A 23,561-nucleotide genomic window follows, 5' to 3' on the forward strand; every position below is an offset into this window, starting at 1 on the left:
ACACTTGGGAGTCTAGGTAAACAGTACATATTTATAGTTTAACAAACAGCACTTTAATCTCTTGAGGATATATTTACACAAAAATTGTCTCATTGCAGTTCGTAGAAAGGCCAGATAATCACCATCGTGAAGAGATTCGATCGAGAGAAAAATAATGCTCAAGGCCGATCGCGCGAGAATCGAGAGCTCGCCGAGCTATCATACATTTAACTATATATCTTGTGCGCGTATCACGACCCGCTAAACATCTACATTTTTACGTATACACGCACTCTTTGCTCCCACATGTACATATCGCATCATCGGACGCGCGTGTTCACTATTCCGATAACGTCGTACAACTAATTTCCTGTACAAAAATGTGTAACAGCATGGCAAGGCGGAACATATCTGAAAAACATACCGGTAATAATACAATATAATTTTAACGTTAGACTGCTGCTATAAATTGCAATTAAAAAGTTCAACATTCATGTGTGTTAAAAAATAAAATCAATCCTCAGTTTTTTTTTTTTTTTCTTACGTGTGCAGATAATGCCATGCGAAAGTTGTAAAAAACGTGCGTGCACATTTTTTTAAACGCATGTACGCATAAACGAATGCTAGGTCGACGTGTAGCTCGTTGTTCGTCAATCATTACACGCTAGGATTCGGTATTTACAAATTCATCGTAGGTAACACGTTCTAGGAATATCGCGGAGTAACGCGGTGCTCCGCGAAAAAGAAACGCAAGCATCGATGACAAACTCGAATACGACGTGTGCATACATGTTAAGCGATTACGTCTATTTAGGCCTAATTATGTCTATTAGGTACATAATGGTTAATGAATTAATCGCCTTACCTAACGCAGCCTAGGGACGATCTAAACCTTTGGTAAAAGACAGTAGGACGCGCGACAACACGGCAGTTGTGCCGGATATGTTCAACAGATCCGAACTGCGCGAATTAAAATTAGCGAGTAAATTAATACTTATTAATGAACGACTAATTTAAAATTAATTTTTACACATGCTACGGTGGTTACCAGACTAAAAGTTAATAAAAATTCTGTAGGAATACGAACTACGTGTAAAAACACATTATAAAAAAATTACCTCGAGTTTGTTAATATTTTAAAAGATTGTACGCCACGTTTGGCGCACGTAAACGATTAATAAGATCAAGACGTAATAATAATAATGACTTGATGACTTGAATTTATATTCAATCACGTTAAGTACAAGCTCGGAAGAAGCTCTATACGTAGAAATCAACACATCAATGAGAAAATTCGTCGATTTTCTACGACGCGTCGTGCATCTCTAAAAACTTGTCTAAAAATACAGACGAACAAGATCAACTTACAAAGTCGCCTTGATTGTATAAACATTATATAACGCACTATATACAATACACCGCCTCAAACTCTAACAATCGCCCTAGTGCCGTTGAGAAGATGCTATTCGTTCTGTATAGCCACACAAAAATATCATTTCCACGTTTCTCAATCTGACATTTCATTATTTATATATATGTCACACATTTGCTATGGCGTTAACGGAAGTTTCCCACCTAAATAAATTAATGAAACTTAAATAAAACAGGCGAGTATTCTTCGGGAACGATACGTGCTACAAAATACTATTTTAATACGATCCCTGACACTTGGTACTCATTGTTGCTAACGCAAGTGCGAGATCGATTTACGCGTTCGCTAATCCTTTCTCCTTACTAACTAAAATGTCCCGGCTTACGTTACAGTACGGAGAAGATATCGCTTGGTCTCGCTTTGTACTTTAATAAGTAGTAGACATTACACATACATTGGTGTTTCTCTTGACAGGAGTCTAGAAATTATTCGTCCCGGGGCTTTGAACGCCTTGAGACGGTAGGCGCCACTGGTCCAAATCATCTTTGCATTATTGAGATCTATATGCAACGGTTATACGAGAAGAAGCGAGAACGGCCTCGGTGTAAAAAGTTACATCTAGCGCAGCCGCATTTCTAAGGCCTTAGAAGACCAACAGACTTTTTCATAAGTAGAATAATCATAGTTTGCATTACTTTAGAACTCATCATATAAAAGTAAGTCGTGGACATAGAATATATTTTTATACGACAAAAAAAAATTTGCAAGCAAAGCAATATATTTTTATCTATTTCTCGCAATTAGTTTTCTACGGGCCATTGAGATTCTGTTTATATATCGTATTGCGATCGTAGCAAAATCAGTTGGCAAATTATGCACACAATTATAAAGAAAATAATTAATGTGTATGCAATATATGAGCTAATTTAACAAATTTCTTCCTGTACTATAAATCGTAAAACGTTTTCTGTCTATGACAGCTGTATCATGATGAAATGTATTGTACATTTTAACTTGCTAAAATCTGATTTTAAGATACATAGTATAATATAATTTATGTTAACAATGCAAGTTTTTAAAGTTCTTTATAAAAATGTTGAATAACATGTACGCTGTAATATTAATTTGATTCTCATAACAAAATTGTCATATTAAGACAAATTTTGTACGACTGATTAATAAAACGATCACAAGATTAAAAAAATCATTAATCGTCAATACATATCGCTAGCAATAAAATAAAATTTTCGAAAAAATAAAAGAATTTCTCCGAAAACAAAGCTTTTGACGACTTCTGTAGGCTCATTATCATGTTGTGGACGGCATTGTACTAAACTGATTGGACATGTTGCAGCAATAAATACGAGATAAACGTGTGTGAGGTTCTACAAAATAAAATATTAATGGGCATATTTCTTTCATTATGTGACTAAATTAAATTAACAGATAATACCGATTTTCAATTAAATCATATCTTACCTATATTTACAGTGTGATTATTTGGAATTCACACACCTCATCTGCCGTTGTAATTTTCGATTATTTTGCTTCTTTTGCACACTTTTATCGCATTGCCTGCCAGTGTCATAAATTAATTGCTAAGGTTGTGAACCGCCCCCTTCACCACCGCCTCTATCTTCAGTTTGATTCACATCAACCAAATTGTCTCGCTTGCTAGTCGTACTATGACTGAAATATTTAATTTAACTGTTATACGCGTCGTATTTTTAGGTACACGCGACACGATTTATTCAAAATCATATTTTAAACAGCGCTCAATAAATAAAATAAAACTCACTCTACGTGAACGGAAAAAGTATCCGTCTCCGTTGATTTACGAGATTGTTCTGGGACAGTTCCAGCAGGAGGTCTTGTTTTCGATGCAAAAGTCGATTGGCAGCTACCGGAACGTTTATTCTTCCCGATAAGTGTTTCCTTACTATTCGGTTCTTGCACCATCAAACACATTTCCACCATTGCTCTCAAACAATTCACGAACAATTCCGCACTTTCAGGTATGCAGTTTGGCTGCAAACACACCGTCAACACACAAATAAATACAATTTTTTAACTTCTTAAATTCATTAAGGATCCAAGTCAAAATCAAATAAATTTAAATATTAAAAATTTAAATATTAAATCCAAAACTTACGACTGTGTATGGTCCAGCGAATCTCCAAAGACCACGGAATCCACAACTTTGCAAATAGTGCTGCAAATGATGTTGCTGGTTCGTGTCTTCGCAGGCTATCATGTTTTGTATAATAGTTTGAACGGTGTTCAATATCGCTTGATCGTCGCAGGTGGATAATACGGTATTAATTTTCGCGTCAAGCAGGTTATGTCTGCAGAGATATTTATTGAGTCAATAACATTTGAGATAAGTCAGTTTAGATCTATCTAGCCTCAGATATTCTGTATAAGATTACTCACACAAGTGGAAAAACTTTAGGAAAAACTACAGTTGCCTCTGCCAGGTACTCGTAAAGAATCCGCGTTTCGTTTTCATTCGTGGAATATTTCACCAGCGTGGCTAGCATAGTGAGCACCAAAGTTTGGGTCGAAAAATCTGTTAACACTTCGGGATCCAGTAAGACATTATTTTCGTTGCTTAGGCTCACTCTGGTGCTACGATCTCTCTGTGAAAGGCAAGAATACGAACACATTAGATTTCTCATTACATCGATTCACTATCAGATTAAGAAATTAAATATTACAGTCGCGAGACATTTTTATATTTTCCAATGTGAATAACTTTAAAAGAATCTCAATTTAATCCGTGAAATAATTCTGAAATAACGCGTACCTGTTGGTCTGCGCTGTCCGTTGATTTGTCGTCCTTTGCACTCGGCACGCTCAAGGATCGCTGCGATTTAAATAAAAGCCGGCCAGTCTTGTTAGTGACAAGTTGCATGATGTTTTATATAATCCAGGCAGGCACAGGCAGGCGCGGGCACACACCGAAAGAGTAAACAGATATGCACGGAAGGAATAAAATAATGTTATATGCGTAACAACTCTACTGGTATAAAATGGGGATCAAATTCAAGATAGATCAAATAATTACGTGAAGTTTCAACTCTTTGTTTCAACTCGTGCTTGAAAGCTGAAGCTTTGATTCATTTTTATATGTGCCAAAAAATTCAGTGATAAAAGCTCCATACCAAGAATATAATAAATAAAATTAGATACATACCTAAAAGATATGAAATATAATTTCGAAGAGATAGTACAGATACGTTATTAAATTTTTCTTAGTAACACACGCACACACACACAAGTTTTTAGATTAGGCGAATTTGATGAACGGATATTCCTTGGCGAAAAGTGAAAGATTTAATTGAACAAGTCGTAAAGAGACAAAGTAAGCAAAGCGATAGTAATAGAAGCGATATAATTTACCGCGCAAATTACGGATGTAGATATTTTACAAGATAGTTTATATTTCATATTATAAGAATAAGCTTTAAATAATTTTACTTCGTGCGAGCATTTCTCTCGGCTCTTTAAGGGTCATGCAGTGCGTTGTTCAAAGTAACTCCATGCTCTCCATACGCTTGAGAGTGATTCATTTTTAACGTATTAAATAAGTAATTGTGTGTGCGAGAATAGTGCTACATTTTTTTTATATACTCTACATAAATAATAATTTAAAAAGTTAAGATTTTTAAGGGGGAGCACAAGTTAGTGTTCTTACAATGCGGTTTCAAACGCTTAAGTTAACTACGCGCCGCAATGATTATTGCTATAGCTTGGAGGAACTCTTCAACAATATACGTGCGCGTTTATAATTATATATAATTTATACCTGTGCAGATTGCTTTTGCTGTTTTGCTTGTGTAAGCGCCGACTGATCCAATAAATCCCAGGTTTTCTGCCTTCTACTCGTAGGATTAGAAGTTCCAGGCATATCCTAACGGATGCACACAATATTCTCATTAATCTAATTCGTGTGATAATAATATAAAATGATAATTACCGTATTGCGCGAGGGCAGAGTATCGAGAACATCCGAACTGCCTGACGAGTCGTGCAAACTTTTGTCGAGCGAATGTCGAATGTGGCATCTACTTCGGACCTCCTCTGACACAGCCACTAACGCTGTAAAATTAATTAATTAATTCAATTAATTAATTGATTAATTAATTCAAATAAATTTTTTTTTTAATTTCAAACTTATATTAAAATCATAAACATACCGGTTAAATAAGGAACACTTTCAGGCGTGACTTCGAATTTATCCCTTTTAGAAGGCTTAGCGACGATTGCCAGCAACATAGTCAATACTCTGACTGTCCTGGTGACTGTAGTCGGCGTTGGATGTCTGTAGCCTTTCAAAAGATGACCAACGAGCGCGAAATGAAAGTTAGATTTAAAAGACAAGCCCACAGAATGATCTAATTGTTTAAATTGATATTCTAAAGATTCACGCGTTGACATCATTACATATTCTAATGTCTGAAAAATATAACGATTAATTTTTTATTATTTTACATAATAAAAAATGTTTAATAATTAATCAAGAAATAAAAATAAATAAATAATACAGACCTTTTCATCGAAAGTGCCCTGCGAATCAAGTGTATGTAAGTTTTGCTCGAGAAGGGCTAGGCCGGATGCATATAACGACGCTTCGTCTAATTCAAGAACGGATGTGGCAACCCAGAATAAATATCTGTGTATCGGCGATTCCTTAACAGATATTAATAAAACAAAATTGATATAAAATACCTAGATTAATAATTGAGATCAAACGATTTTTAAAGCTTTAAATAAATACTCACGGGTCTCAGAAGAGGTTGTAGTCGCGTTAAACACATAACAATAGCCTCCATAAGATTAATGTCGTTAAAACTTTCGAGCGCTTTCATCAGTATTTTTAATAGTTGCTTCATGTCTTGATCTGTTATACTTTTACTAATACAACCAAAAACGATGAGAGCTCTTGGCTGTAAAGCCGGATTTAAGCAGAAAGCAAAGTTCTTCGCTAGTGACGTCCACGTCTTTAACCAATCACACTTTGGAATATCCCGCATACAAGTCTCCATGATCTCTAGGAGAGCATCGGTTATAGCTTCTAAACTGGTTAAATAAAGTCTCTCCTTGTCCTGTGTTCCGTACGCGCTTCTCTCGTTGCTAAGCCACTTTTCATTTGCATGTTTGCAGCTGGATTTTGAATATTTATAAAAAGCTGTATCAGCGGCGGATTTCACTTTGTTAATACCAAACAATCGATAGAATTTAGGTAATGAGAACTCATCCAAACTCATCCGTAGTATTCTGTGCGTATCTTCGGAAAACGAAGGCGAGCTGCATGTGCACAATGAATGAATACTGTTGATGACTAAACCATGAGTGGAAGCTCGCATAGTCAAACTGCCAGAACATACGAGTAGGGTGACCGTGTGAAAAATATACGGTAAGTGTTTTCCTACGTCCAGACAATTATTAAAAGACAGCATCAGAAGATATCTTGCCAGAATCGCTATATCGCTCCACATTATATGCTGTTCTAGCTGTGACGTCGGTGACATGCATGTTTTGTCTACTATTCGACATACTTTGTTAATTAGTTTCTTAGCGACTAATTGCACGTTACCAGACGCCAAAGCGACCGCAGTATCTGCCATAATCTCGGCCATCGGTGAGCCTAAACCATATCGTGCGCTACGTTGTAGAAAAATATCGAGAACAACGTCTATTAATTCCGGTAGCATACCGATCGTACTCCAAATCTTGGCTTGTATGCTCGGGTACATTTCACTCTCCTGAACAGTTAACGTGATCAAATCGTCTAAAATCTCTGTGACTTGTTTCTGCCGCTTGCCGCCTTCATCGTGGGGCTTATAAAATCGTACGAGATTACTGAGCCATGGTGTCATATATTCTAAGCATAAATGTTTCAATTCTATAGTCGACGCCCTGAAGCCTTGTATACACTCTTTAAGAAACTCAAGAGTGAGATGTGGATCGTTTGCCGCCAAAGTTTCGCTCAAGTGCTTGATGAATATGGTGTTATTCGATGGTATGCAAATACCTGACGTTTCCAATAATTGACCTTCTATTTTTAAGCCAAATGTTGCTGTGAGCGCACACAGATGATTATACGCAGCAGTTCGAAGATTGGGATCCGGACTGCCGAGATTAAGTAGGGCCATGTTTAAAAGAGTGCCAGGTACGTCCTTAGGTCTGATTTTTGAGTGAATAGATATGGAATCCGGCTGCGACAGTAACCAACGATTTCTAATATGAATTATATTTTGTACAATGCTGTCGCAATTATCGTAAGCGAAAGTCAAAGGTCCTGTTTCGTTGGAAATGGTTAACACAAACGAATTGTCATCCACCAGACAAACCTCTTCTATTTCAGATGCATAATAAACGTCGTTCAGAAGAACGGATTGCGATAACACTTTAGATCTATCCGTATGCGTTATCTGTAGCGTCGTTGGCCCGATCTTCACAGATACTTTCATCTCTTTGTAAGATAGTTTTAATACGCCCGTGAATACTTTCAAATCTTCATCCAAAGATAATGTCGCTCCGGGTAATTTCTGTTGCTCAACATCGATCACGTCATTTAATTTCACTTGACCATCAATAAAGACAATCTTTCGATTACTTTTCAACGGTGCCAGGATACTATCATGATATTTTGTAAATTCGCGCACCCAATTATTACAATTATAAATGTATACCGCATGGAGATTTTCATAGGCTGCCTTAGGTAAAACGTAAAACCATTTTTGCAAAAATTCAGTTCTAAATCGATTATCTGAGCATGTGTGAGTAAAATCGACAACTACGTCGTATGGAGAGTGATAGAAGGGTTTTAAAGTTAAAATAACGTGGTATATCAGCAAATCGCCATTTGTTTCGCCAAGTCTGAAAATTAAAATTTTAATTATAAATTTTTACTTATATCTTTATCGTTATTTTATATAAATACTTTATACATACTTGAATCGTCGTGCAATGTAGTAAAATACTGGATAGCCTTGTTTGCTGGTGCCTGCTTGATAAAAGATATTCATATTTTGAATGCTTTTAAATTCCTCTCTCTCACGCATATTATGCTTCATCATAATCTCCTCAAAATTAGTTGATGACATATCTTTATTCGCCCATCGTGACATGCGAACGTAAGCAGTTGAAAAGAGTGAACTAAAATTTAAATAAAATTAATTCACGATTTATATTAATTACGATGACGTGATTAAAGCAAATAAATTATTTAAAAACTTACTGAGAATCCACCGGTTTATGTTCGGGCGGACCGAGATACGCTAATAACGTAGCCATCTTGTCAAATGGTCTTCTTCCAACAGCTTTATGATCTCGACTACTACTAAGATAATCTCCAATTTTTTCCTGATGATTCCACAACAATCTGTGCAATGCCAAGACATTGGCATCCGAAACGAACGACATAGGATGACTAGTTTGATCAACTGTTTCGCAATCCGATGTTATTTGTACGATGAACTGTCGTCCAATTTCAAAATGTGATCTCAAGAAATCATTAAAAGGTAACATATGTTGCTCCTTGCTAAACTCTACGTGATTTGCAATATTCTGTAATATCTTTGACATAAGCATGAGGCCTCGTTTAATTTCATGCGGTACTGGTTTATTTACGATACCCATCTCTTGAGGTGAAACAATGGCAGGATTAATAAAACGTAAAAATATCACCGTTCCTACAGCCACAATGTTACTCTGCGAAGATTGCGGAAATCTTTTACACAATACTTGATGCAGGCAGTGACACATCGAACGTAGCTGCGGGGGAAATCTGAAAAGAAATTTTATATTTAAGCGTTTATAATTTTTATTGTACAATTTAATAATTAATTACTCACGTATCTGCTGATGAAACGATAACATCGAACACTTTCTGCGTCAACTCAATTAAATTTGCACCGTTTTGTTCGATATTTTCGTTAAGATCAATCCTTGCGCTATCAACTTCAAAACTAATCGTTGGTTCATCCAGTAAAGGTTTAATGAGAGGCTCAAGTAAGCTTTGCAAGTAGCTGGTGCCATAGATTTTAAAGCAGAATGACATTATTTTACTTCCTAGGGTATTACCGCGAAAGAGAGTCTGTATGCAATCAGTCAGCTCAACCTCTCGGTAAAGCATGTTCCACAATAAAGGTGATAATAAATGCTTGGCATCGAATAATGTCACAAAGACACGCGCCAACTCATCCATTTGATTTGTCGTCACTACATTAGCCAATGCCATTGCAATAGGCAATTCACCTTTATCACTGATCATTGTAACGAGTTGAACTAATTGCTCGTATCTATCCGCCAAGACAGTTTCAGCAAGAGTATCAAACTCTGTTCCCTGCTGAAGGATTTTAGTTAATACTTCCATAAATGCGGCTCGCGTCTGAAGATCCTCGTTGTAGCCTAAATCTAAATAAGAAATTAAAGATTTTGTAATAAAATGACGTTAGTTACTGATAATTAAATATAACTAAAGAATTATCGAAATGAAATAAAATATTAGCTCGATGTATATAAAATATCGAATTTTAAAAATGTGACTGATTTTTTACGTACGTATTGAATGTCTCAAACCACTATCTATATTCGCACTGAGAAGATTACTCATGGCTTGAATGGTAGTGTTGCGCAAAGTGGCTAGTTTGTTTGTCGTTAAAGTAGACGATTGCCGAGATTCGTCGTCCTTCTCCTCCGATGATGATGATGATTCGTTGCAGTAATTTATTAAATTCATAAAGAGCATGAAATATTTTGAAAATAGTTCGGACTTTGCTTCCATCAACTCAACGCGATCAGAATCTTCAGGCTGTAGAGGAAGCCCGCGTAATAATGCCCCTACTGCCTCCATGCACGCTTGATCCAAATCTCTTTAAAATGTTAAAAACAAATTCGATATTCAATGACTATAATTTAATTTTTAATTTTTACGTAAAATAAAAAAATGTACCTGGTGTAAGGTGTGATATCGTTGGCAGTTGTTGAAGAAAAAGGATGTGTGCACATCACCCATTCGGTCAAATATTCAACTAGTTTGTTGCGAAATTTCAGTTCTTGTCTAAATGCCAGGTCATCACGTCTTTTCATCATAGCTTCAACCAATTGGCATAATTCTGTTTTGATACAAATCGATTGCATCATATCTAAATGCCTGACGTATCTAACGATTGCCAGCATCATGCCTTCAATGCTGGTCACTCCGAGATATTCCGACGGTTGATCCGTTTTTGAGTCCAGAATATTTTTCATTATAAATATCGTATGTTCAATAAACTGCGTGTTTAAATCAGACACTACGACGTGTCCATGAGGGTCAAAGAATTTTTCGACAAAATTTTTTATTTGATCAAATAATAATGGATATAAAGCGGGACTCATTTCATGCGCAACCAACTCTTTTACATGCGTCTGTATTTGATTGCCGTATTTTTCGTTGCAAATTAATAATCGTAATAAGTTTAACACGAAATGTGTCACTGGGCAATATTGTGCTTCTTGATTGGAATTTGATAATCCCGAGACGGAATCCTGTTGTTTCGTCAAACCCCTTTTACGCTCGGGATTAAAAGGGAATATATCGTACGGCGGTCTAGTAGGTGAACAACGTTGTAGGCATACTCCGCCTAAAGCGCAAAGAAATCCTGTCATATTGGCCCATTCGTTAATTTGCTCTTCTACTTCGTGCTCCGAATTTTGGTGTGCTGCTCTTCGTTTTATATTACCGCGACAAAACGGCTCTACCTGTACATCTTCAGTTTTGCTTTTCGAATAACTAGACAAATGCCGCGAAGATGATTCCCAATTTCTAAATGTTTCTTCCCAGGCCTAAACAAATTTTTAAAAAGATTAAATTAATTTTATTTTTAATTATTAATAGATTTTATATTTTTATATTAGATATAAATATATAAAAATATATATGTATATATACATACTGGCTGTATACCATTAACGCAATGTTCGATCTTTCTTAACAAAGATAATATTCTTTTTTGCAATGTAGCACGTCCTACAATTTAAAAAAAAAAACTTTAAACTGTTGTTATCAACAAATGCATAAAAAAATATAACTAATAAAATAAAAAATTTACCGTGATTATATTCCTGATAGCATAATCTATTCTCCCCGTGGGCTGTTATAATAATAAGATTTTTATTAATACTATACTACAGACGAATAAGAACTTCATTAATGAGAGTAGAGAATTAAATTTTAAAATTCACTTGTTAACCTTTGAATTCAAGAGAACATTTGCTCTTAATAATCTCATAATATTTTGTTAAAAACATAAAACTCACCAGAAATCAACACAGTCGAGGCTTGAGCTAGTTCTAAATATAACTGATAATTCGGAAGCAGGCAGGTTACAGTTACTTCGTCGCTGCGACAAAGAATTTCAGCTTCTTCGCATAATAATGCAAAACAAGACATGGACACTAAAACAGCCTCCATGTCTGTACTCCATAAATACATCAAGCATACAACCTAAACACGTTAAATTCCACAAATTAATTATAATTAGTCGTATTTTTTTAAATAATTAAAAAATCTGTACCTCAAGTTTAATATGTGCTTGTTTGCTAGTTGGAATATGACCATTCACGTTTCCGTAATCTTTATACTGAGAGAGAAAAGCATTTCTACAAGTTAATATTTCACGAAGCCATTTAAGTATAGTCGTGTAGTTCAAAATTTGATGTTGAATCAATTTCTGAGAGATCGAGAAGACAACTTGCGAGCTGGCGTCCCAGAAAGTGCGAAGCGGTGCTTCTGGATTCCATGCTTTGACCTTATCTGGATGGTGTAGCACTAATAAAGCCTCCATCGCTTCATGGGCAATGTCCGGCATCGTAGGCTGATGGACTAATGAAACAAGCCCATTAATCAACTCTAAAGTGGATCTTTGTATTTCATGGCCAGCTGTACCGTGACTCTGTAAAGTAAAATTAATATACGGGCTTTGAATATCTTATTTATATTTAATCTATATAAATTTATTTTTAGTAATTGAGTAAAATATAAATAAGTAGCAAATGCTCTTGGTTAATTTATATATTGCTCATTAATTAATATATTAATACCTGATTCATATATATTTATTTATAAAGAAACCTACGTGCAACATTAACATAGGATCCACGTGAATAAGTCGAACCATCACCAACAACAAATTTTTTGAATTAGCCATTTCTTCTTTAGGCTTGAGGGCAAAATTGTGTATCATGCGTAGCGGCGTATTCATGCAGTTTTGAGTCACTTTATTTAGAGTGTCGATAAACATATTTCTGAGTTCTGTTCCGTATGAATATACAAGACTAATCTCCGGCCACCATGGTAATCTCGGTTGAGTGAAGATTCTGAAATATGTCGTCGAAACAGTCAGACTTGTCGACAACTTGTGAGATTCTCATGCAATTGTTGTGAGAAGAAAATATTTTCGGCACTTGCTTGTATAATGAGTTGACAAGAACAAACTGGTACGTTGACGAGTAAATGGCATTCAGGCAGAATTTAAAAACTTCGTTGTTGTGTGGATTGATACGGAATGAGCTAACAAAAGAGTCGATCATTAGATCGACGTCCTGTGCGCTGTAATTCTGTCCACGTGAAAACGGCTTCGAGGGATTAAAAAGTAAGCTCATCAAATCATCCATCAGTTGTTGAGCTAGAGTTAGAACGACGTTGTTACTAGATTCAACGTTGCTGACATACGTAGCCGCCTTAACGAGATTGACGCAGGTGACAGCGGCGGCTTCAGACAATTGACGACTAGAAGAGCTGCCGTGCATTCTTAGACTACGTTTTACGCTATCAATGAATTGCTTTTTTCTCGAATATCGTGGCGAATCGGGTGGTCTGGAATCAGTGCTCACATATTCCAGTACTTTAGGCGAGAGTATCAGCAGCATCATTTGCAACGGCCAAACGGAGGCCGCGCGGCTTTTCTTTTCCACAACAAACGTGTCGAGAATGTCGAACAATTCTTCGCAGACCTTATTAAGATCCTCATTAGGCTGCTTCTGTACATCGGCGAACTCGTGCGGATACGTCTCTATCCAGTTCCAGATCGCCTTTTCCAGGGGATTCATAAGCACGAGATAGGCAGATTTTTTACCGACTATTTGCCGGACTTTTTGTATAGTTTCTGTAGCAAGTAAAAAAATTTTGTATGCAATCGCGCCATGTTAATAATCATCGCTTACCGTTCAGAAGCCTCGTTAATCTGTGGACGTCTACATTGATGTACTGCATCAGCTCAATGTCGCTGCAATCCGGATTCTCATCCCCACTGTTGGAGAGTTCTTGAAGTCTGGCCGATATCCGATTGAAAACCGCGTTGAAGAAATTCAGACTTAAAGCAAACAGCACTTTGCTCGCCAAATTCTTTATCATTTTCGTCTGTGGACTGTCGTAAGGCATACCTGCGAGAAGTTACAATTATCATTAAAGAATCAGATACGCTACTTTTATCTTAATTTCTACGCGTAATCAGATACGAATCATCTGTGTGGAGATTAAAAAAAAAAAAATTAGATAATCTTATTTTTCCGGTGCTATTCCACTCACCTATAAATTGGCATATTTCTCGGAGCAGCAGTTTAACATTCATCGCCTCTTCGAATTTCGTCGTGTCCTTCGGTGTGTTCGCCAGACACTTCTCCAGCGTATCCAGAACGATGATAATAGACTCTTGTCGTTCTTGATCCGAGGTGCTAGGCAGCAACTCATTAGCGTTTACCCGCTGCAACATCTTTGTGAGGCCAGATATAACGAGGGAAAAACGGTACCGGGAGATCTCTATTAGGCATTTCTTGCTCCTCTTCTCATTCACTCGTGAATGGGGACTTTTGGGACCGGAACGACACCGCAGCTGCATTAAAAAAATATTCTCTCTTAGAAAAAATTACATAAAACAAAACGTACAACGTAATAAAAATATATTAAGTAACTATTTAATATATCTTATGTAAAACGTTCTTTTTTTCTTTAAATATAAAGTAACGTAAGATGAGCAATACTGATGGATGATTCCATTCTCAATTCCAGGTGACTGTTAGGACGAAGGAGATATTAAGGGTGTAATGTGGCAGTCTTCGGAACAACAGTGGCGACAAATTGCCTCGGCATCGGGAAACGTCCATTCGTACGTCCGTGCGACTCAATCGATTCCGGTTTTGTTCCCTTTTGTTCGGTGTATCGGACAAGCGGTAGCGCGGTTGAGCAGTGCGTAAAGGGAATGCAACTTTCATTCATGGATAGCTATCCCATTCATCGCGCATCAGACCTACGGATCGCCGAGAAAATTCATTCTCATTTTATCATTTCATTTTCCTTTTTTTTTTTTTTAATAACGAGGAGTACAAGGCCATGGGATCTCGCGCCGAAATTCGTTCCATTCGTCGCTAATTGCTAATCGTCGAATATCCGATCTCTTATCAGCTCCGTAGGTAGCGCGTTCCACGCGAATCTATGTACGCCGTACGAATCGCGCGCAGTATCTAGAATTTCGGCATCGACCTAATTATCGTTCACGCCAATATGTTTAGGCAACGACGATGGTGAATGGCATCCGCGGGCCACGGAGTCGCGCAAGTTTATCGATATTAACACCTCGCACCTCTGACGGATACGTTACTATATATACACCTTGATTGAGCTGCTCTCGCGGCGAGGTTGGCTGGAGGCGGAGGGGGCGAAGGTCAAACCGCACGAGGGGAGCCGAGGGGAAAGGAGGGACCATCTTTGCAAGAATGCATCTTTTCATGAATGAACGAATCAAGGAGGGAAGGAACGACACCGTATTCTCGGACATGGGTGACTCCCCTTCTCCTTTCCCTCCCGCCCCATTTTATCGATACGCACTCGACCGTCCTAACACGATATCACGAACGTCCGAATTTTCCTCGGGAAAGATAGAGCACGGGTATCGAGGCCCTTGGTTCCTCTCAACCACATCCGAGACTTAAATTCAATCGACGATTAATCATGGCGAATAAATAATAAAAAAAAAAATTAAATTGACTTCGCTATCGCGTCGAGTTTGGAGATTAAGGAAACTAGATTCGCGTAGGCGAGTTCCATTCGATTTTCATTGAGAGAGCTCGCGAAAGTGTAAGTAAATCTCTGATTAATTTTTTTTTTTATATAAAATTACATTCCTGTCGCGTTTAGGAATCCTGTATAGAATGTTGCAATCAACATGCATCTAAAAAAAAAAAAAAGGAAATATATAAAAAGACGTTTCAGAAAATCTGTGTCAGTAGTGGAACATACACAGAAGTATACTACAGTATAGGATCTTCCTAACATAACGACGGTTTCTGCTTCTATAGTTTAATTGCTACCCGGATTTCGAGGTTCGTGGAAGCCTGCAGGTTGAAACTGCACCTAGCCGAGCGACGGATTGACCGTGTTTGAGTTTACTACGTCCAGCTAGTTCCGAGTCCCATACACATTTCTGGTGATCCTCGAGCCTAACAATTAGCGCGTATCGCGAGTCGACGAAGTACATCAACCGGTTACCAGTCGCGTCTTCGTCCACGATCGCCGAGCTAAAGACTAGACTGGTCGGCTCGAGAAGAATCTACCACCCTGTGCACCGCAATGAGTGGCGAGAAAATACGAAATTCGATACTCTGGAGAATGGGGGGCGCGAGCATGACGAGAGCGAGGCCGACGGTACCGGCGTGCCTCCAGGACGCGCCCACGAAAAGGCGTCGACGAGCAAACGGGCGAGTAGCACATCGCAGATGCATCGGGAATACGTACGTGACATCAGGGGAAGGAGGAGCTGGCCGCACACCGGAAGAGGGTGGCGTGGAGGCGAGACGGGCCGAGAGGGAAGGAGAGGGCGAGCACGAAATGAAAATGATCAGGAAACGGCGCGAGGTGATCGACGCTCTCCAACGTCACGGTTATCGCCCAATCGTCGCACCTGAGCCTCGAAACGCGCGAGCACCAAATTCGCCCACTCCCCGGGCTTTTGCGTCCCCATCTCTGTTCGAGGTTCACTGACAGGCCGTTACCACGTACCACGAATCGCCAGCTCGCTTCGAGCCGCAACTTTACGTCATCATTTATGAACGTTGACTGAACGACCATCACCACGGATCTACGAATCGGCCCCGACGGGAGGGGCACTTGTGGTGGAGGGTTTCGGCGAATATCATCGAATACAGTCGGAGGTGCACGACTGCCTCGTCGATGGACCAATCGCCCGCCACGTACTCAGGACTGCTGCAACGAACCGAAAACTCCGGTGGCTTGTCAGAATAAATTTTCGCGTAAGAATCAGATACGAAAGCATTCCCTAAAATAAAAAAAGGAAGACGAGCGTCCGGCAGCTCTCAAATACAGGACACTTCTCGATCGCCGACAACTGTTCTTTTCGATATCGTATCTTTGTTCTGAATTATTTGACTTTGGTATATTTAGAAGCGTACGTGGGATAGTAGCTTCGCACGTTCCTGGTTCGGTCAACGCTGGTGCACGATTACCCCACCTCGCAACCACGTCATTCATAACTGTGCGACGCGGCCTTGTATCCGGGACAATTGCTCGTACGAAAATTCGATCACGTTAGCGCGTTATTGAAACGTGGCTGCCTTCTAGTGTGCCCGAACTTACAGGTTGGTATATTAAACGTTATTGAAACGTGGCTGTCTTTTAATGTACCCGAGCTTACATGCCGGTATATTAAATAGTCATGATCCTTGCGATATTCGTCAAACTTAACGTAATAATTATTTTTTCTAAAATGATACATTTACTTGTCATTTGTTTTCTTTTTTTTTAACATTTATTGATAAAGAACAATATGATAAGCGATCGAGTTTAAAAAGCACAAATATAATAATGTCCTATGTAAAATAAGAAAGATATTCATCTTATTACTTGAACTGATATCACAAAAATCACCCGTACATATTATATTCAGTATATAATCATAAAATACCTGTGTAATTTGAAGACATTTTTCTTTTCAATTCTCTTATCTTCGTATTGTTTAGGATTTTCGAAATATTCTTTCTTTTTCTTTCTCTTTCTGACTAGCTGCACTCATTTCTATAATAGAAAACAATTCTTTCATTTATCTTACTAAAATCTTACAGAAACATTACGTTATGAAATGTCCTGCAAGCAAATATTTCTTTTAACGTTTTAAAAGCACTTTACATTTTCCCTCTTTCCACTTGCTGATAGATTTAGAAATTATAAAAATCCAAATCTAAGAGATATATTCGTTGAATCGACTTGTATATAGGCACATCATTTTGTATGTTATGCATGCGGAAGTGAAATGTTCAATTTAACACGCTGATTGACGAACAAAAACATCAATAAGTATTTTTCTTATATTCTTATGAACGCAACACAGATATATTCGCAGAAGAAACGATGTGCTTCATAATCGGCAAGCGTATCATCAATTAAGTACACAGACTTCCTCTGTTCTAATTAGATTCTTTATCGAAATGAAATATTTTGTCGTTTTTTCTAACATCGCTTTATTTTCAAATAATTATCTATTCGCCTATTAAAGAATATCTTTATCTAATAAGGAAATCACAGAATTAAAAATATCCACGTCTCGTTGTCGATGCTTTTCGATGGAATGAACGCTCTTCGGGTCCAAATCTGAGACTTTAATACTACTTAAGAAATAACGTTGCTCCGAAAGTTTTATTACGTTTTCCGTAGACATTTTTGATGCATATTTTCTGTAAAAAGAAAAAAAACTGTAATTGTTACAAGCTGAAAAATAATCTTAGCTTAAAATGTATTTAATACGGTGAAAGTAATAATCACCCACATGTTGCATTCGCATTTGACGTTAATCAATTATAGTTTAGATTGTTGTAAATTATGAATTATATGTTTTATGGATTAATTTTAATAGTATTAAATCCACGCAATAAAGTAATCATAATCAGATAAATACAATTCGCTGCAGTGCCGCATTGGGTAACTATTATACGATTTGGACAATAGCTATAGAGAATAATTAGAAAGCGCATTTCCTTTTATAGAACTACATTACATTAAATCAATTTTATCGTAAATCAATTTTGCCTTTGTTGTAAGATTTGCATTATTATTGGCGCTTTAAGCATGCAGTGAAAATAGGACCTATTGTATTAAACAATAAACTTACGGATGTAATTCGCGGAAAGTCATTAATATCGAACAATCTCTAGCTGTGACAAATAAAAGGTAATTTTGCAACGCTGACAAATGTTTGGCGTTAATCTGCATATTTGCCTTTCCCTCGTCATCGTCGCTAGTTCTCTGATTATTCAACTTTTCGTTTCCATAAAATGGTTGGTGTGAATCTAGGCTGGAACTAATTTCTATCTGCGATAAAAGGCTGCCGTTTACGAACGTTCTATCAGCGCTAGTAGATAAGAAATATTCCGAGCTGGCATTACAATTTCCATTAAAGTCGTCATCATATTCTTGCGCAGTTGTACTCTTAAGAAACGTTTGAAAGTTTATTTCCTCCATAGTCTCCATTTTCTGAACCGCATTCTGGAACAGAGAGAGGTAAGTATTTTCTAATACATGCATTCAACAAAAAGTCTTTTGTATGTGCATGCCGTATGTATGTAAAATGCGTACTTCAGGTTTACTACGTAAAGCGTGAAAAATGTTACAGGTTTCATTCAATTTCGTCAAATCAGAATATATCATATCGTCGTTTAGCGTCGATGCAAACTTGGAGTAAATGTTGTAAATATAGTTGATATTCATGTAAGATAGTCGCTGCATATTCCACATTCGTTCCAGCACAGAGTTCTTCGGTAATTCGCTGCCATCAAAGTTGCATTTCTACATAGCAAAAAAGATGAAAGTTAGTTAGAAGGCAATAATCATCATTTTTTTAAGTAATTATTTTTAATGCAGTCTACCTTTCCCTCTAGGCGAAGACACCGTTCGACTCTTGAAACCGCGTCTGGTGCTACACAGAACGTCGTGAGAGCCTGACGTGCGGGAAGAGGAAAACTGGAGGAAAAGAAGGAGGCTGGCAGTTTCAGCTGTTCTTGGGCGATGGGTCGCGCAAGGGCGACACAAACCAGATTACAAAACTCATCGACGAAGCGAGTCCGTCCGCCGTTTTCTGTCGCCTCATTACGAAACCATTCGTCCAGCACGTTCTCCAGATCGTTTGGCGAGGACGTCTCATTGTAGACAACAAAGCCGTCTTTGAAGATTTTCAGATTATTCTGCGGTGATTTCAAAAGTTCCTCCACGGCAGCTTTCATGCGCGTTTCCACGCCGGAGAACAGGTCGAACGGGCAGTAATTGCTGCGAGCGGTAATACTCTTTTTCCGTATCTGAAATATTATATTGTTTTAATATAACATTTATCGTTGGCATTATTTTTGTAATATATTATTATTAAAAAAAAAAGAATTAAACGACAATGTTATTTGTTAAATACCTTAGCGTATTGATTGAGACAATACGGGCATCCAGAGATCCTCTTCTCCGTCTGCGGCATGTATCCCTGCTTTGGTTTTATCTCGACGCAGAAAGTCGAACGGCTACGGAAAGCGGCTTGATCGCGCTCCAGCTGCGGGTCCAGAAACGTGTAATCCGGAAACTTCGTGGCGTACGTATCCGTGATCTCCTTGTACCGTCGTTCCTCTGCAAATGTAAAATTGACCGCGATAAATATCCTGCGCGCTATTTTCACCGCTTACTTTCAACCGGATTTAATTTTATCGGTCCTAAACTCGAGGTTGCCGGTATAACGGCGATAACGCGCACGCATCGAGAGCGCGGTCGTAAAGCACAAGCGTTTACTAAAATAAAATTCCTCCACCGGAACCGCGGCGATGCGGAGGGTGGTGCCCGCCAGACAACGCGTAGGCGCGAAACACTTGCGATCCACGTGATGAAATAGAAGAAAGTCACGCGAGCCGCACGGCAAATGCTTTTAGCAAACAGCGGACCGCATCGCGCGATGTAGCGATACGGAGCTCGAAAAAAAGGGGGACTCATGACTTTTATTGCGTCGCTCGCAATAGAACGAACCCCTCCGTGCTCGCGGGAGGGTGATTTAGAGGCCTCGAGTCGCAACAAGTGCGACCCGCGAATGGAAAATAGGTGGCTAACGGTGATCGACGTGGAGACGGGACTTTCACGGCGTCAATTAGATATCCGAACGTAACGAGAGGAGAGAAGAGGGAGAAATTCGTTAAGCCGCCCACCTTCTCTCACGTACTCGTTATCTCTCGCGGTGACTTTCGCAGTTTACGCGCGGACGCAGGGACGCAATAATAGCGAAAGAGTCACGATTGTGAGTCACGCCGCGAGCGTTCCACGCGGCAAACGTTCTCCGAGAAAATTGCGGAGAAACCGCCGTTCGCACTTAATACAGAAATAAAAAAAAAAAAAAAAAAAAAAGAAGTGTCCGATAGGTGTAGAGGCGCGAGATAAGAGTTACGGCACCGCAGATCTCTAAGCGACGTCGTAATCTCTCGGTCGGCGATTGCGAGACGATCGTTTATCGGTATAATGGGGGAGGAGGGCAGAAGGAGGGTCGCATAAATTAACGAGACGGACGCCTGAACTTTCCCTCCGCGCATTTGCCTCCGTCGGGTGCACACGCGGCGCGTAAGATATCGCCACAATTAAACGCGTCGAACAGAAGTTGCCTCGTTATCTCACTTATCCGGCGCCGGGATATTCGAAAACGACATCCCACATTGAATGTACCCCCATTAGTCATTCGCGGTCCCGCGAAATCATTAACGGCCGGATGCGAGTCGGTGCAGTCATATATGTGTTTCACGAGAAAGCGTATATGTATTCCGCAAAAAATTTAAAAAATTAAAAAAAAGGGAAAGAACCATCGCGCGATAACTTGAATCTCTTTGCAACAGTATTTTCTTTTAATCACGTCCAACGTTAGCCAATTTTTATAAATAAGATTCCACGCATTCAGACGTACGCAGAGACGCTCCGTTTGAATCGGAAGAATCCTGATCACCTGTTCTTTCTTTAACGTAAGTTATAATCCTCATTTACGCCGCGAAGTACGTTCAGTTCTCTCGGCCGATTACACAATTCACGAATTATCGATTCAGACTTACTTCAATCAAGCTTCAGGAAAGCTGATCGATGATTGACTTTAATGCTACCAGCCACAGAATTTTTTTAGATAATTAAAAACAATTTTTTAATTAATAAATTACTTATAGAAGCGTATACATTTTTTTTATTCGGTAAAACTAATTTTTTTTTAACATCTCTATTCGGCTAGGAAAGTTATATCTCACTCGGAAAAATATTTAAAAAAAAGAGATTTACGTCAGTCGACTAAGCGATCTGCGCGACGAGTTCGTGCAACGACGGCGCATCGTCTCGCGCGATCGAATTACCTCTATTATGTGAATTGTATCTTTTTAAGGTGCAATTTACGCGTGCGTAAAGAGGTCAATTACTCCGACCGACCATTTTCGTTCAACCTCACGCTAACGTCCGCTCCGGCCTACGCTGGTATTGTTGACCGTATCTGGTGAGGGACCGATTGCAACATTCTGCATCAACGCTCGACGCGGAAACTCAGCGTATCGAGATATTCTCACGCTGAGATAACGCTATGTTTCTGCGCTGGCGTCATTAACGCGTCATTAACTGCATTTTTCGTGTTGGAAAGCGAACTAGAGTCGGCAACGCTCTCGGAAATGAAACAATTACGAATCTTAATAATGTCCCGTTGTGTAACTCAAGAAGAGAAAGAGAGAAAAAAGAGAAAAAAAAGACGGAGAATAACAGTTGTGCGATTGTAAAAATCTTATCGTGTTTCAATTTCTTTTTTTTTTTGTGAAGCGATGCAATTGTGAAATGCAAATTACGTCCATTTTTTTTAAGATTAAACGTGCAAAGTCTATCGTGGGTGCATAAGACGCGTTCTCGACAGCGATCGGTGCCACAAAGGTTTACACAGTCTACGTTTACACATTCCTTGCGTCGATCTTTGAAAATAAACGTCCGACACGGCGGTTCAGTTGCAAAAATATTCCGCGTGACGTGGGTCGATCTCCAAAAATAGACGACACCGGGAGGACTCTCCGGTCCAGAAAGCGAGTGAGATCGAAGCGCGGAAAAAAAAAGAAAGAAAGAAAAAGCGGAGCATCTCACCGGAGGCTGCGGCAGGTGCAGCTCGCGTTAACGCAAACCATAAAGGCGCGGCGGTCTCGTTTTACCGCCGAAGTCGCAACGGTTTCAAACCTCGCGTAGCAACGTCGTCTCATAAAATATAAGATCAACCCTCGTAACATTTTTATATTAATTAAATAAAAAAGAAGGGAGGGAAAACGTCGCATCGTCAGTTTCACCCGGCGCATCTCGTTCCTCCGAGATGTTCCTCGCGTCGCTCGTACGTCGGACATGCGGCAAAGCAGGAAAGCGGATCTCTTCAAATTAGTCGCTAATTAGGGAGAATTTAACGAAAGCGGGAGTGTTGCGATGACGACGAGCGCGTGATTCAGCTCTCGCAAACGGACGTTGGACGTCGACCCGGACGATCTCGCTGTTGAAACTCAAAACGAAATTAGTCGATACGGCACGAAACCTGATCGTCATTTTTGTATTTTTCTCAATAACGGCACGCACGGGAGCGTCCCGTTGCGCAACGCGACGCAACGCACGTTTGCAATGAAGAAATCGATACCGCCGTATACCTAATCGCGCGAATGCGCAACATCGTCGGCGATAACGGCACAATTTGAGAATAACACGTTTCGCACGGGACGAAAGAACTGGCGGCCACGCGAATTTCACAATATGTGCGCAAAAAGACGCCGCCGCGGACACGATAACCCCCGGTGACGAATAATAACAGACCTCCGATGCCTCCGCGTTATCCTCTCCATGAAGAAGTGCTTGACGATTGTGTAACGTGTTCCGATAAAGTTTATGCCGTATGATTTTTTTTTGTCCGAGGAGCGACAGCAGGATTACAATTGATTTCTCAACGCGACAATCGCGAACGCGGTTAAAAAAAAAAGAAATAATTGCGGCGTCGATACACTTATTGTTAAAGCTGAATTATTTAGCGGCGAGAAACGTTGAATTTAGCATTCCAAGCGATATCGGGGAAATATTGAATACGGGTCGTGATTTGATTCCGCGATTATATCGCTAAGCATAATTTGCCATTTAAAGATACCTTTTCCCTCGTAGAAA

General features: G+C 39.0%; 2 protein-coding genes across 5 annotated transcripts in view; both read right to left on the reverse strand.

Moving 5' to 3' along the window:
• Positions 1 to 30: 30 nt before the first annotated feature.
• On the reverse strand, positions 31 to 16,476 carry Nf1 (neurofibromin 1). 4 transcript variants are annotated; one of them, XM_070664343.1, is made up of 25 exons: positions 16,300 to 16,476; positions 13,932 to 14,235; positions 13,568 to 13,786; positions 12,813 to 13,509; positions 12,481 to 12,721; positions 11,920 to 12,297; positions 11,663 to 11,849; positions 11,455 to 11,496; positions 11,299 to 11,372; positions 10,314 to 11,188; positions 9,923 to 10,233; positions 9,214 to 9,775; positions 8,598 to 9,146; positions 8,312 to 8,515; positions 6,136 to 8,236; positions 5,903 to 6,043; positions 5,551 to 5,809; positions 5,331 to 5,452; positions 5,160 to 5,264; positions 4,158 to 4,217; positions 3,785 to 3,990; positions 3,504 to 3,696; positions 3,150 to 3,379; positions 2,831 to 3,040; positions 31 to 2,736 (listed from the first exon to the last, which is right to left on the reverse strand). In XM_070664343.1, exons 1-24 carry the CDS (start codon positions 16,357 to 16,359, stop codon positions 2,950 to 2,952), a joined length of 8,211 nt encoding a protein of 2,736 aa, XP_070520444.1. In that variant the 5' UTR covers positions 16,360 to 16,476; the 3' UTR covers positions 31 to 2,736; positions 2,831 to 2,949. The 4 variants fall into 4 exon arrangements, with proteins under 4 accessions (XP_070520444.1, XP_070520443.1, XP_070520446.1 ...); XM_070664342.1 differs by having other exon boundaries at positions 4,158 to 4,244; positions 16,300 to 16,475; XM_070664345.1 differs by lacking the exon at positions 16,300 to 16,476 and adding an exon at positions 14,384 to 14,581 and having other exon boundaries at positions 4,158 to 4,244.
• A 664-nt stretch (positions 16,477 to 17,140) lies between these two features.
• Positions 17,141 to 23,561, reverse strand: part of Ipk1 (Inositol phosphate kinase 1) — a 71,520-nt gene continuing 65,099 nt past the window's right edge. Inside the window, exons 5-9 of the mRNA XM_070664364.1 lie at positions 19,807 to 20,012; positions 19,274 to 19,699; positions 18,984 to 19,193; positions 18,520 to 18,893; positions 17,141 to 18,085 (exon numbers count right to left, since the gene is read on the reverse strand). Of these exons, the coding sequence (XP_070520465.1) occupies positions 17,902 to 18,085; positions 18,520 to 18,893; positions 18,984 to 19,193; positions 19,274 to 19,699; positions 19,807 to 20,012 (1,400 nt within the window). The 3' untranslated portion in view covers positions 17,141 to 17,901. The remainder of the gene's footprint in view (positions 18,086 to 18,519; positions 18,894 to 18,983; positions 19,194 to 19,273; positions 19,700 to 19,806; positions 20,013 to 23,561) is intronic.

The sequence above is a fragment of the Cardiocondyla obscurior genome, linkage group LG12, assembly GCF_019399895.1.
Source record: "Cardiocondyla obscurior isolate alpha-2009 linkage group LG12, Cobs3.1, whole genome shotgun sequence".
Taxonomy (NCBI): domain Eukaryota; kingdom Metazoa; phylum Arthropoda; class Insecta; order Hymenoptera; family Formicidae; genus Cardiocondyla; species Cardiocondyla obscurior.